This window comes from Maniola hyperantus, chromosome 12 (genome assembly GCF_902806685.2).
Source record: "Maniola hyperantus chromosome 12, iAphHyp1.2, whole genome shotgun sequence".
NCBI classification, from domain to species: Eukaryota; Metazoa; Arthropoda; class Insecta; order Lepidoptera; family Nymphalidae; genus Maniola; species Maniola hyperantus.
This window is the reverse complement of record NC_048547.1, coordinates 4,500,492-4,515,802: the sequence shown is the minus strand read 5'-3', so window position 1 is coordinate 4,515,802 and position 15,311 is coordinate 4,500,492. Positions and strand designations below refer to the sequence as shown.

The 15,311-nt window shown below is 38.7% G+C and overlaps 1 protein-coding gene across 3 annotated transcripts in view; it reads left to right on the top strand.

The window, feature by feature from the left end:
* mamo (maternal gene required for meiosis) overlaps positions 1-15,311 on the top strand; it is a 68,055-nt gene that overhangs the window by 32,658 nt on the left and 20,086 nt on the right. For 2 of the 3 annotated variants that reach the window (XM_034974022.2, XM_034974023.2), the window contains exons 2-6: positions 2,528-2,688; positions 6,851-7,042; positions 8,261-8,906; positions 10,852-11,042; positions 11,746-11,832. In XM_034974022.2, coding sequence (XP_034829913.1) covers positions 2,548-2,688; positions 6,851-7,042; positions 8,261-8,906; positions 10,852-11,042; positions 11,746-11,832 — 1,257 coding nt within the window. In that variant the 5' untranslated portion in view covers positions 2,528-2,547. Of the gene's footprint in view, positions 1-2,527; positions 2,689-6,850; positions 7,043-8,260; positions 8,907-10,851; positions 11,043-11,745; positions 11,833-14,875; positions 15,306-15,311 lie in introns of all 3 variants that reach the window. The other variant, XM_034974024.2, reaches the window with a different exon arrangement.

Here is a 15,311-nt window from a genome sequence, read left to right as displayed (position 1 = left end):
AGTGGGTTAAATAGGTTAACCCACTTAGGGGTGGAATTTCAAAAAATCCTTTATTAATGGATACCTGCTCTTTACAAAGAACACACCCTCCAAATTTCATGTCTCTAGGACCAGTGGTTTAGGCTGTACGTTGAAATATAAGCCAGTCAGTCAGTCAGGACTTTGAATTTTATATATAAAGAAGATAGCTAAAACTAGTACCTATAGTTACGTAGTACGCAAAAATAATATGACGTAAGCGATGCTTACAAAAGAATAATTTCACAGATTTATCTGAATAAAGGTTGAGTCAAGGTTTCGTGAGCTCGATGAACGAGATTCGCAATTCTGTCACTAGATGTACTAAAATCAAGTGCTCAGTAGCACGTGCTGAGGAAATAGTGGGGTAAGTGAGTAGAATTTTAGGGGTAGACCTACAGTAGAATTTTAACTATAAATTATAATGCATACATACAGACTTGGAGCCTGTGAGAGCTAGACCTTCGTTATTTTATAAAAGCTGAAACTGCTGAAAGCCACCGCGATCCAAACTTCATAGTCGCCGATATTCCTCCCTGTGTTGGGGACAATGCGCAACGCGCATAGGAACCTTCAGCTTTTATAAAACTAACGAAGGTCTGACCTCCATGAGCTCTTAGTCCAATAACATAATTGAAGTGTACATGGAAAAGAAAAGGCTCAACTAGATTTATTATCCTAACTAGCTGATGCCCGTGACTTTGTCCGCGTGGATTAAGGTGTTTGAAAATCCCGTGGCATATCTTTGATTTTCCGGGATAAATAGCCTACCTATATCTCTCTCCGTCTTTAACTCTACCCCATGCAAAAAATCACGTCAATCCGTTGCTCCGTTGCGACGTGATTGTAGGACAAACTTAGTAGTGATAACCTTTGTGAAACTTGCATGTTTGGACTTTGGATGTTTGTTACTCCTTCACGCTCATTTCACGCTACAATGACGATAAGTAGATATACTTATAGGTATAAAAAGGTTACGTACCTACCCTAAATTAATACAAGCTACTTTTTATCCCGGAAAGTCAGCGATTTAAAAAACCTATAACCACGCGGACGAAGTCGCGGGCATCATCTTAATCAGTAAGTACATAAAACCAGTAGGTAAATGGTAAATAAGCAAAGTAATAAAAAGTAAAAGATGTTTGTGCAACGAATTTGTTTATTAACAAAAAGGACTGTTTCGTGCTTCTATAAAAACACTACAAAAACCGGGTAACCTTTGGGTAATATTAGGCTACTACATTCAAACCATGGCCAAGGCCAGGGTCTTTAGGAATTTACACAATGATTAACAAAACGAGATATCACCGTGGGTAATTAGATACCTACTTATTATAAACCAGCTTATGCCCGCGACTTCGCGTAGAATTCACGAATTTTAAACTCCCCTATTTTACCCCCTTTAAGGTTGAGTTTTCAAAAATCCTTTCTTAGCGGATGTCTGCGACATAATAGCTATCTGCAATCTGCATGCCTAGCCCGATCCATCCAGTAGTTTGAGCTGTGCGACATAATATTTAGACTTAAACTAGCGCCATCTATTGAACGGACTTTTTAACATGCAAAACGAGCTTTTGCGAGATATTTACTTGCAGCTAGGCATAACAAAAAGCTTTTATCTTTAGGTCATTAAAAAAATAGTGAATTTCTGATTTTTTAAAGTACCATAATAGGTGCATACCAAACGTGTTAATAGTGTAAATAGTAGCTAAATAGTGTTTAGAGCAACTTTAAGGTATACCTCTCTACAAAATCACAAGTATGATTTAATTAATTTAGCTGTTAGGGAGAGCTTTAATTATTTAGTTAGGTATGTAGATACCTACTACTTTATTTCTAATAGTTTTTGATACCTACTGAGGGACTTTTTATAAGGCAAAATACATAGTTTAGAGCTGATACCGCGTAGACTAAATACAGGCTAGAGCTTAGCGTAGACGGCTACTACGGTACAGTTTGGTTCTACCTAAGTATGTAGAACCACAATGATATTGCCGACATAATATAATACTTTTATGTAGATAGGTACTAGCTGATGCCCGCGACTACGTCCGCGTGAGTTTCGGTTTTCAAAAAAAACTCTTTGATTTTCCGGGATAAAAAGTAGCCTATGTCACTCTCCAGGTCTTAAACTATACCCATGCAAAAAATCACGTCGATACGTTGCTCCGTTGCGACGTGATTCAAGGTCAAACCAACAAACCAATAAACCAACAAACAAACACACTTTCGCATTTATAATAAGGGTACTGATAAGTATGAAACTAGATGACGCCCGCGACTTCGTACGCGTGAAATTAGATTTTTTAAGAATCCCGCGGGAACTCTTGATTTACCGGAATAAAAAGTAGCCTATGTCACTCTCCAGGTCTTTATCTATACCCATGCAAAAAATCACGTCAATCTATTGCTCCGTTGCGACGTGATTGAAGGACAAACCAACAAACCAATCAACAAACACGCTTTCGCATTTATAATAAGGGTACTGATGAAGTGTTTTGTTCCACAGCGGCGGGAGCTAGCTCAGACATGGGAAGTGAGCACTATTGCCTGAGGTGGAACAATCATCAGAGCAACCTGCTCGGCGTTTTCAGCCAACTGCTACACGACGAGAGCTTGGTGGACGTCACGCTCGCCTGTTCCGAAGGTGCCTCCATCCGGGCTCACAAGGTAATCAACATCTATAACGCAAGTTGTGATAGCCTAGTCGGTAGGACGTCCGCCTTCTGATCGGAGGTCGGGGGTTCGATCCCGGGCACGCACCTCTAACTTTTCGGAGTTATGTGCGTTTTAGGTATGTACTTAATTAAATATCACTTGCTTAACGGTGAAGGAAAACATCGTGAGGAAACCTGCATGCCTGAGAGTTCTCCATAATGTTCTCAAAGGTGTGTGAAGTCTACCAATCCGCACATGGCCAGCGTGGTAGACTATGGCCAAAACCCTTCTCACTATGAGAGGAGACCCGTGCTCTGTAGTGAGCTGGCGATGGGTTGATCATGATGATGGTGATGATGAACGCAAGGCACAGTTCACATCAGCTAGGGAACTTCTAACTAAACGTCGAGGCTTCGACGTCACTGGCAGGCGTCAAATGTTAGTACAATTGACTCAGGTAGCCCTGAATTAGCCCCGTTTTTCTTTGATTTTACGTCACCACCATCATCAACATCATCATCATCAACCGATAGACGTCCACTGGTGGACTTAGGTCTCTTGTAGGGACTTCCACACAACATGGTCTTGGGCCGCCTGAATCCAGCGTCTGAGATGTCGTCCGTCCTCCTAGTGGGGGTCTTCCAACGTTGCGTCTTGCTTTACGTCATAGCCTAAAATTTGACATATCGTCGATTCAGGATCAAACCGAGGGTTCCCTCACTATGGTTCACTCTGGCCAAGGTCTGCAGTCTGCACCCGTACGTGGTCGAAATCCCATTGACGCGTACGAAGCGATTTGCCTCCTCGTTTCTAATTCGAACCGCTAGGATATGGGATGTCCTTCTGGCATCAGTTTTCCCCTCGAGTTTTACGGGTACCTCAAGGGTAGCTACCTACCTACCTAGGAGTACCTAGTGTCAAGAGTGAATGGGCATTTTCTAGCAATCTTTAGGCTGCATCATCACTTGCCAGCAGGTCTGATTGCAGCCAAGTGCTAGTTCAATTATAAAAATATATATCATTAATACAGAAAACCAACATGGATTACCTTACTAACGCCACCACTATTCGGCCTCAGGATTCCTCATCCAGCCGCCCTAATCCCTTTATCCATTAAAATCAATGATATTAGAAGAAAAAGAGGTAGATAGGTTACTTATATCAAATTCGATGTTTATTAATGGCACGCTGCGTCAGCGCCGAAAGACTCAACACACATAAACGCATAGATAGTATTTTAACCTCACACAACAGAGAGTAAAGGACGGTGAACTAATAACATCAGCTTCAGTTGCGCACGAAAAAGAGACGGTTATATTTTGCACTACCTCGTCCTGCACAGAAGAGTGGAAGAAGGACGGATATATGCCTAATAATGCGAGCGTAAAAGAGACGGGACGAGACGGTAAACTAGAAACTCCAAAGAAAAAAAAAACAGTAAAGTCTTTTCGGCTAATGCCGATTTATGCCTACACTGTAGTTGTATAGTAAAATAAAAACCTTATACTGTGGTATTTAATATATTACGAACTAGCTTTTTCCCGCGGTTCCGCTCGTTTTTAGGGTTCCGTGCCCAAGGGGTGCCAACGGGACCCTATTACTAAGCCTCCGCTGTCTGTACGTCCATCTGTCAGCGGGCTGTATCTCGTAAGCCGTAATAGGTAGACAGTTGAAATTTTCACAGAATGTATTTCTATTGCCGCTATAATAAAAATAATAAAAATTAAATTAAATTAAATAAAGGGGGCTCCCATACATGGAAAAGAAGTCGAAATAAAATTACTAAATTTTACGCGGACGAAGCCGCGGGAAGGTAGGTAAAGGAATAAAATGTGAAATGAAAATATTTTTTATTTTTGAAAATATTTACTATTACACAATCTACATACCCATAGCCAAAATTCCCTCATTGTATGAAGAGACCCAGCAGTGGACCGTAAAAAGATGTTAGACCATAGTTAATTTATCCTTCCCTAAAACAGGAAATATGCACACTATTTGAATTGTCAATACTCAGAAGAGACCTATCTGTTTATTTTATATTCTTTGATCGGAAACTTTAAAATACGTACAACGATAACTTGATACGTACTTATGGCATGTGACATAAGGTACAAATTGCAATGAGTTGCATTTTACACGAACGTGCACGAGTTTGTTATTGTTAAATAAGTGAAAAATACGAATTATATAAAAGAAATAGTTTTACTTACGAATGAAATGTGATTCCTTGACTTTTGGAAACCTTGCTTGTGTAGTTTGTGCAGAATCTCATCACACACGACGGCATTTTCGGTTGTTTTGGGAGACGAAAACAAAATACACATTACTATCAACGACGTCATCGATAGCGCGACGACAGCGGGCGACTGAGCTCAGGTTTGCTAATTAGCTTAGTTTTAACGTGCCACTTGCGGTCCGCGTATAACGTATCTACCTATTTTCTTCTAATATCATTGATTAAAATGGAATGAAGCCGCGAAACCGTCTACACTATGTTATTAGCGGCGATCGCGTAATTACAGTACGCGACCGAAAGTAATGTACTTCGACCTTTTAAGGAGATAGCAGATTTGTAGAGCAATGTCTCTGTCGTTGAGCCCGACGAAACGTCAATTAGGTATCAGTGACAAAGACTACGCTCTACAAAGCCGAAATGTAATTCTAAAGGCCGATGTACATTAGTTTCGGCCGCGTACAGTACTTTATTCTATGATCACGCTGCGAGTGAAGAACGGGCTTTAAAATATTTTTCGAAGACTATGCCTCACCAGTCTATGTCTTGCTACAAGCGTAGACCGCCGTGATTTTAAACAGTCATTACTTCTACGCATCTACGACAAGCAAGCAAGCACTAGTACTTTGGAAAAATAACCTATTCGTAGATCTTGATAAACAGTTATTTTTAGTAGGTAACCATTTTTTACAGTAATGGTAACTATGTAGATAGGTATACATGTCATAAACAACAATAACACCATTGAAAAACATCGCGGATTGATATTATGTACCTACCTAGTTCACACTCTCATTGAGAGTAGGTAAAATGTAGACATATTATGCGATTGAATGTTTGTATTTTTAGATGCATGTTAATGTTATGAGTTAGATATATTTCTGTGGTAACTTACGAGCATCCGCAAGTGTCATATTTTAACATACCTCGAAGTAGTAAATGTTATTTCAGTTTTATAGACTCTAAAATACATTGCAACATTCCATGATGATTGATGATTACAATTAGCATCTTAATTTAGGAATATTCTATTGAGAAATTCCTACGTCTTCCTCCTGATTTCATCGACATTGTTAGCTCGAGGGGGTAGCTATCATAAAATAATCGCCTGCCTCCCACTTTCATTTTCATTGTCAGCTCGATGGGTACGCGGGGTATCATAAGTAATCGCCGTCTTCCCACTTTTACCGTCATCGTCAGCTCGAAGGGTATCATAAGTAATTGCCTTCCTCCCACTTTTACCGTCATCGTCAGCTCGAGGGGTATCATAAGTAATTGCCTTCCTCCCTCTTTCAACGTCATCGTAAGCTCGAGGGGTATCATAAGTAATCGCTTCCTCTCACTTTAATCGTCATCGACAGCTCAAAGGGTATCATAAGCAATCACCTTCCTCCCACTTTCATTATCATCGTCAGCTCCATCACTGCCCATATTATAATTGCGAAAGTGTGTTTGTTTGTTGGTTTATTGGTTTGTCCTTCAATTACATCGCAACGAAGCAACGGATCGACGTGATTTTTTGCATGGTTATACCTAGTTAAAGACCTGGAGAGTGGCACAGGCTACTTTTTATCCCGGAAAATCAAAGAATTCCCACGGGATTTTAAAAACCTAAATCTACGAGAATTACGTTCCGGACATAATTTTTCAGGACATTTCAGGACTTTTAAAAGAAAAATGAAAAGCTTGCTAGTCGAGGAGTCTTTCTAGAGTTATAATGAATTCCTACTTGGGAAGATCCAAGACTAAATTGACTAAAGTTAGCCTGCTTTTATCTTAGACTGCATCATCACTTACCGTTACCTTGCAGTCACGGGCTAACCTGCATCTGAATAGATAAATAAAAAACAATGGTACGCAACCCTTCGTGTGCGAGCTTGACTCGCACTTGGCCGCCGGTTTTTTTTAGTTTCTTAAAACCATTAATTTACTTTTCAGGTAGTTCTATCTGCGTGCTCATCCTACTTCCGTTCGCTATTCGTGGACCATCCCTCGCGACACCCCATCGTCATCCTGAAGGACGTGGGTTTGGAGGAGCTCCGAACTCTCGTCGACTTCATGTACAAGGGCGAGGTCAACGTCCAGTATTGCCAACTGCCTGCTCTCCTTAAAACTGCTGAGAGCCTTCAGGTAAACAACGTAGTTCAACTTCACCTTAGAAAGCATTAAAAGGTTTTAAAAGTAATAATAAATAATTAAATTTTCGAGACTCAAAGGACCCCGAAATGCAAATATCGGCGGGTTTTCTGATTTAAAAAAAAACTCTACCCTAGATGCTATAGACCATTTATTTTTCCAAATATCAGCGGGTTTTCTGACTAAAGAAAAACTTAACCATATACCTAGATGCTTAACTTTTCTTAACTGACTTAAAAGGTAAACAAGTAACTTTTCGCTGAAATGCGTAAGAGGCGCACTATATGCGGCCCATAGAACCTTGCTACGCGGGCCGCGAACTGGCTATGACATCATGATACAAGTGAAAACTCTTGACGACCTCCCTGGCGCAGTGGTAAGCGCTGTGGTCTTATTAGTGGGAGGTCCCGGGTTAGATTCCTGGCAGGGATTTGGAATTTTATAATTTCTGTATTTCTGGTCTGGTGGGAGGCTTCGGCCGTGGCTAGTTACCACCCTACCGGCAAAGCCGTGCCGCCAAGCGATTTAGCGTTCCGGTACGATGCCGTGTAGAAACCAAAGGGCCAGTTTATTAAAAACTGCCATACCCCTTCCAAGTTAACCCGCTTCCATCATAGACTGCATCGTCACTTACCACCAGGTGAGATTGCAGTCAAGGATTATTGACTAACTTGTATCTGAATAAAAGAAAACCTAACACCAGAAGCGCCGGTCAAATTGTGTGCTTACGCGTTACAACGCCAATATTGGCCGGACTATAATTTAAGTATATCCCGTAGTTTGAAATAAGCTTTAGCTAAATAATAACTTATCTGACGAAATTCTGAAATTACTTCACTTAAATTCTCGAATTACCCACGCAGCGCACCAACGCAGATACATGATTACCTGTTTGCTCTGCCGCAATTAAAATATCATATACTAACCGAACGCCGAATATAATTTAGTTTCCAGCATGTTTCCAGATAGTCCTCTATTGGGGATTTGCGTTATAGGTAGGTACACAGACTTAGGTACTTATTTACATGCAGAATCTCAAGTTTCCATACCAAGCAGTTTAAGCTATACCCATAGTTCGCGACAGGTCGACCTCATACCCCGATTGCCATATCGACCTGTCGCGAACTATAGACAGTTTCTCCTTTTATAGTTATTCCTAATAATTTATATAGCTACCTAAGCAAAATTTATATGAAATGATTTATTTTGAAGGTCAAAGGATTAGCTGAAATGACGACACTAAGTGCTGCCGGCATTGATGCAAGAAACGTCCCAGAACCGATGGACGAATGTCAGCAACAAGACGCGAGGGAATGCACAGAAATGCACGAAAGGTTAGACGAGCGGGATATTCGGGAAAAGGAAGAACGAAGAGAAGTAAAGGACAGCAGAGAAATTCGAGAACGAGAGTGTAAGGATCCCAGAGACAGTCATAGAGAAGCTCGCGAAACGAGGGACTTGAGAGAACATAGAGAATGGGATAGAGAACGTGAGAGGGAAGCTCGTGATTTAATTAGAGAAACAAGAGACAGTCGTGACTCGCGTGATCATCGAGAGTCGAGAGACCATAGAGATTCGCGAGAAGTAAAAGATAGAGAACCTCGTGATTTGCGAGAAATAAGGGATCCGCGAGACCATCGCGAGTCACGTGATCCCAGAGATGCGCCTGAAGCCTCCCCTCCCCGAATATCCCCCTTATTAACCGTGCGACGATTTAGGCCTGAAACATCAATTGAAACACCAACGCTGACGCATCCTCCTATACCAAAAGATGAACCGCCTGACGAGCCGATGCGTCCATCATCTCCGGAAGATGATTCAGTATCAATTAGGTCAAATGGTGCTAGTGAGAGCATGGGTATGTAATGTTTTTTCTTTTTACCCGACTGCGGCAAAGCCCAAGGGAGAGTTATGTGTTTGACCTGTGTGTATGCATGTGTGTATGTATGTCCGTTCCTATGTCCGCTTGTCCGATTTTGATAAATGATACGTCATTAAATTATTTTAGCGTTTAAACTACCGTGAGTGATTTCCATTATAAATACTATCTGTCCCGGCTTACTCACGTGTGTAGTCGACGTTAGCCCGACTAGTTTCGAACCCATCCGGGGTCCTTTTTCAAGGGAGTCCGTCCGCGCACGCGCGCGGACGGACTCCCTTGAAAAAGGAGTAAGCCGGGACAGATAGTATTTATAATGTCATTAAATTAGTCTTGACGGCGTGAGTGTCACTACGAAGCTAAAATTATTATCTTAATTAAAAAACTAAAAAACCCGACTGCTAATAAATAGTAACTGGTACCTAACTGAAAAGCAAAAAACAAGCTTTGCATTTAATAACGGTCGGTCAAGAAAATGAATGTAGCTTTTGAGTTCCTAAATACTACATATGAGTTACTAAATAATTTACAGCAGGATAAACCGTTAATTCCATTGAACTATCGACGTGATCGACTCACAGTGATTGACAGGTTTCTAAAGTTACCCGTAGCTACTGTACCAACTGGATTGGTGGTTCATACCTGGTTCATACCAATATGTTGTTGCCCCCAGCATTTATTTTTCATAAAAATCTGCGGCAATAAGTCTCAAATACACGACGCGACGGCTCCGGTTATATATTCTGTAATAAAAAAATATCGAGTATTTTGTGCATGTTCCGTTTAAACAATACAAAAATCTATAATCAATTACATCCGGTTCCGGTTCCATAAACCGGAACCGGTGCAAAACCGGATAAGGCATCGACTTATGTAGTCCAAGCTTTATCAGCAGAGACTATAGAAATATATGTATTATTATATTATGTCAACTTGAAACCTTAATGTCATTGTCAGTGTCAGTGTTGAATCCATCAAATGACAAATCGATCAAATCCTTGTAAAATCAAAATAAACAACAAAACATTTAAGTTTTTTGAATTTCACCTTGTGTATAAGTTAAAATAGTGCAAGAGGAGTTAAACTTTACGCGTTATAGTAAAAATAAGCGTAAAATGGAGTTAAAATGGTGCTATTGCAGACATACATGGCAAAATTTTATATGTGTAAAAACCAAAATTACGATGATTGTTTTTCAGTTGTATGTATTTATTTTAAATCTTTTTAGGTATTACTAAACAGACTGTTTTCTCACAACTACCCAAATATGCAGTCTTATTGCCTTCTCTCCATGCTTTTGCTAAGCAATATTTGTTCCCACTAAACTTTGATATGGTGTTAATATATTATTTATATATAATTAATCAATGTCAGCTCACTAAATTATTAAAAAGCTGGATAACGCATTGGCAGGTCCTTGTTGCAAATGTTTAAAGCCAGGATGTCGGCTGGTTTTTCATACCTACTTTATTAACATTTTGACTTTATATTTTATTAAGAAGTAGATACCTGTGATTTCATCACATTCATTGAGTTGATAGATTCAGTTTATTAAAAATGCCATGGGAACTCTTTGATTTTCTCATATAAAAAGCAGCCTACATTGACTCCAAGCATGTCTTGTCTGTAAAAAATAGATGACATTAGGGATTTCGCTCATGTGGATTTAGGTTTTTAAAAATCCTGTGTCTGTGATACTCTTTGATTTATGATTAACAAAGTTGTTGGAATTATCTAGTTTAATATTAGTATTTTAAATCGAAGTGATCAAAGACTTTCATATTCTGACTTTGAACACATCATTCATATAATGAACAAAACATAATCAAATCTTTTAAAAAGTTCTTCCTATGTGTTGCTAAATAACAAAGTAGATAGGTGGATAAATTAATAAACTAAAAATTCTTCTTGTATCTTTTTTCAGGTATCAATATGACTATAAACAGCCATGGTGTCCTTGGACCAAGATATTCACCTGTGGAACAACGGTTGAGCGTATTGAACACACTTCCCCACCCTGGCCTGCCGCATCCGTCACATAGTTCACTGTCAAGTCCTAGAAATGAACCAATAGCTGGCCCTTCTGGGCTGCCACCTGTCCAACAAGTACCTTTGGTAACTATTTTATACATATTATGTACTAGCTTTTGCCCACATCTTTACCTGTGGTACATGTATTATAATTTATAGGCTACTAGCTGATGACCGCGACTTCGTCCGCATGGATTTACGTTTTTCGAAATCCCGCGGGAACTCTTTGATTTTCCGGGATAAAAAGTAGCCTATGTGTTAATCCAGGGTATAATCTTCCATTCCAAATTTCAGCCAAATCCGTCCAGTAGTTTTTGCGTGATTGAGTAACAAACATCCAAACCTCTACACTTTCACATTTATAATATTAGTAGGATAACATGGGGATAATATCTAGCTATCGTGACAATCGCGCGACATGGTCGTGTGTCACGGTCGCTTACTGCAAAGTCTACCTTAATTTCTTATCTCATGGGAAATCAGAAATTGGACATGGATGAAGTCATGGGCAACTGCTACTTCCAGGTATTTTTTAAAAACATCCAAAATTAATTAGGTAGTCTACAAGTAAAAACTTCTAATACAGCCAGATGTTTTATCTTTAGATGTATGGGTATATTATTTCTTTTAACTACTTAACTATGGAAAAAAAGCAATTTTTACTAAAAACCAATTTCAAAAAATACTGCCTGTGCAATCCATATACTTACTGTTCATTGATCAACTGCTAGAGTTGTGTGTGTTTTAATCATAATTTTATTTAAAAGTTTTTATTCATTTATTTCAGTCCCTAAAGAAAGAAGCAGACTGGGATAGAAGTAATGATGAGAAAGTTGGGGAGCCATCAACAGAATACAGACTCCAACATGAATCGGTATGTAATTTTTACTAACTTTTTCTAAATATTGTAAAGATGTGGTAGATTTGTAAATATTTGTTAACTGATAGAGGCTTAGTCTATAGGTGGAAATGTAAAGTGTGTGTAGGTGGTTATTTTCAATATAGACGTACGTTGTGGTACGCGACCGCGACACGCGACATTAGTGTCGTAAGATTGTAAGCAAAGAAAGTGTCGTGTGTCAAGAGAAATTGTCAATAGTCGTACACCCCAAATATTCAAATATTCTCCATACATATCTATACAAGTAAAGCAGTTAGTATCTCAGTAGTAGTAGCAGTAGTACTAATCTCTTAAATTGAGGCTTAAAAAGTTTTTGGATGTCTCTTAAGTTGAGACTTAAAAGTTTTTGGATATCTCTTAAATTGAGAAAATAATCGCCTAAACACACACATTTTCCACCCTGCATGAATGACATTTAATTTTAAGTGTTGCATGATTAACAAGGCCAAAGTAACATAATTATTATGTTCTGTTTTACTTACAATTTACATTATTAATTATATTATTTTATTATAGTTTGTTGACTTAGAAAACTGACTTCAACTTTTCAATGTCTCCTTACCACAGTTTACTACATATTTATTTATTTTTAAAATTACTCTAGTTGTCTAGTCCTGGGTTTACATATTCTTCTTCTTCGTCCCTCAGACTGTTTCTGCACTAAGTAGATATTGTCTGTCTTACCTATTCTGATCTCTGAAGGCTAAATGTGGATGTGCTTAACATTTGTAAAGCTATTTCTTTTCTTTATAACTTAGACCCCCACGTAGGCTGAGATCTATAGAGCATACTTTGCTTTGCTCAGAATTAAGTTTCAGTTAAAACTAGACAGATTTATGCCAGTGTTATAACGCTATCTCGTTTTACCAGTGTCTTAAGTCTGAGCAAAGTCAAAGCTCAGTAAAGTGCGCTCTATTGATTTCAGCTTAAGAAAGAATTTGCAATAATCCCACCTGATAGCATAGCTTGGACAAGTCAGTTGGTCTATGTTATATGTAAGTTGCTTTATTATTAATGTGAAGTTATTAATTTAAAATATTGATACAATCTGGCTTTATTTAATAAAAATACAATATATCTTAGTGAAAATAGTAGGTATTCCTGGTATAGGTTTATTAATACAAATAAATTCTATATAAAATAAAATAAGTCAGTCAGAGAAACTATGAAACACTATGAAATATAACTTAAATTTAACGTAAAAAATTACTCCTCACGCGCCATTTTAACTTTAAGTGTCAAATTTCATATCAAAAGTGCTATTTTAGTCCTTATTTTAAAGGTGAACCCGTACTTTTGACATGACAGTTGACCCATAGAGTTAAAATGGCGCGTGAGGAGTCATTTTGTACGGACTATAAATGTGTTTTTATTTTTATTTTCAAATTAATAATTTTAGTATCGAAAATCAAAACCATTAGATACCATAGATGCAAAAACGAAACTTAACATAAGTTCAGTTTTTACATCCATCGGCACTACGATCACTATTAACATTAGCATGGCAATGACCTTGAAATTTTTACCCATCCCATAATCGGCCAACGCCCGCGTAGCGCCCGTACACAAATTTTCACACCAATAATAGGACGTTGTATTATCTAACCTGACTATAGAACTTCTAACCGACTACCATAATACTCCATTAAATCTCCTATACAAAAATTAGTTTTAAAGTAATTTGTCTTTAACTAATAACTAATCTAACAGAATATCCATCGTTGCTTTAAAATCATTATTTCTTTAGCATGTTTTTTTTGTTTTACTTAATTAATATTATATTTTATTATTGAAAAAAATGTATATTTTTAAAGTTACGGCGGTTACGCACTCATCCAATCCGAATCCGTGAAAATACGTTCCGAAGTTGTCAAAAAACTATTTCTATGGTAGCTTGTGACATATTATGACAGATATTTTTTATATTCGTATTTTCACGGATTCGGATCGGATGAGTACTTACATGATCGCTCTTATGGGCATAATAAAAATGCATATAAAATAAATAAATAAATTTAAAAAGTGATTGCATTTACAATTGACCGATTACGCTGACAGGAGACTTTTTAATTTGCACACTACATTTTTTCATGAGTTGGTTTTAATGACTGTTTATAGCTTAGGATATAATATAGCTACTGATGGGGCTATATCTCAAGCGCAAGGTTTTCAATTTATGTACTATTTTAATTAGTAATTAAATTAAATATTTGTATACATAGTGCTGCGATTTCAAAATGTAGACAGAAGATTCAGCTCATTGAAGTTGGTACTTAAATCATTACTAACAAATCTTTGATTATTCAAAGTTTACAGTAGCCGGCGAAAAATATTGTACATCAGCCTTTAGAATGAGATTTCAGCTTTGTAGAGCGTTGTCTCTGTCACTCATACCTATGTGACGTTTTGTCGGTGTCAACGACAGAGACAGAGCTCTACGAAACCGCCATCTCTTTCTAAAGGTCGATGTACAATATTTTCTGCCACGTACTGTACTTGAATAAACAATATTCATCTTATGAAAAGAAGGAAAAATTTGTAGTTTCCTTGTCGGTCATTGGTGGTTGTCGTCGAAGTTGATTTATATTTGATTGCATGCTTATTGATGTGCTGCGCTATTTTTAACAACGAGTACTATGCCTTGCTGTCAAGAAGTTGACCTTCATTTTGTTGGCCATCATTTATTTTTATATACATTCATTTTGTTTGATATATTTTGAGCAGTTTTTTATTTAAATTTTGGCCATATACTCTCACACGCTACCTGTACGAGTCAGAGATTCCGCGCGCGCGCGTTGCTATACAACAAGGCATTACGCGTAGCCGGCTCCCGGGTTCACTCCTGCACATTTTTGGGCAAAAATGAGCGTCAACTTCTTATTTAGATAGTGAAATTAAAGATATACGAATTCTGCATCTCAATTTAGAAAGTAGTGTTAGCGATATTGCACACATTTTGGTCCTCGTTGAGAACGAACAAGAGAAAAAGAAGTTGATGTTCTTTTTGTGGTTGCAGGAGTACGAAGGGTCCGGTAGGGGTAGAATTGAGGAGGCAGAGAGGGCGTACCCTTGCATACATTGCGGAGCGACGTTCCCGCACCAGAGCAAACTGACCCGGCACATACTGACCACTCACACGCTCGACACGCTGAAGTATCGCGACGCGTTAATGGGCAGGCCGATGGGACTGCCGCTGATCGGACAGTTCAGCGAGCCGACCTACATGAGCATGCCGGCCGAGGAGTCCCCTCTCGATCTCGACATCGGCCCGGTGGAGCCCGGGAACGTGGTGTTGTGCAAGTTTTGTGGCAAGAGTTTTCCGGACGTGTCGTCGTTGATCGCACATTTGCCGGTCCACACGGGCGACCGACCGTTTAAGTGCGAGTTTTGTGGGAAGGCGTTTAAGTTAAGGCATCATATGAAGGACCATTGCAGAGTTCACACGGGTAAGC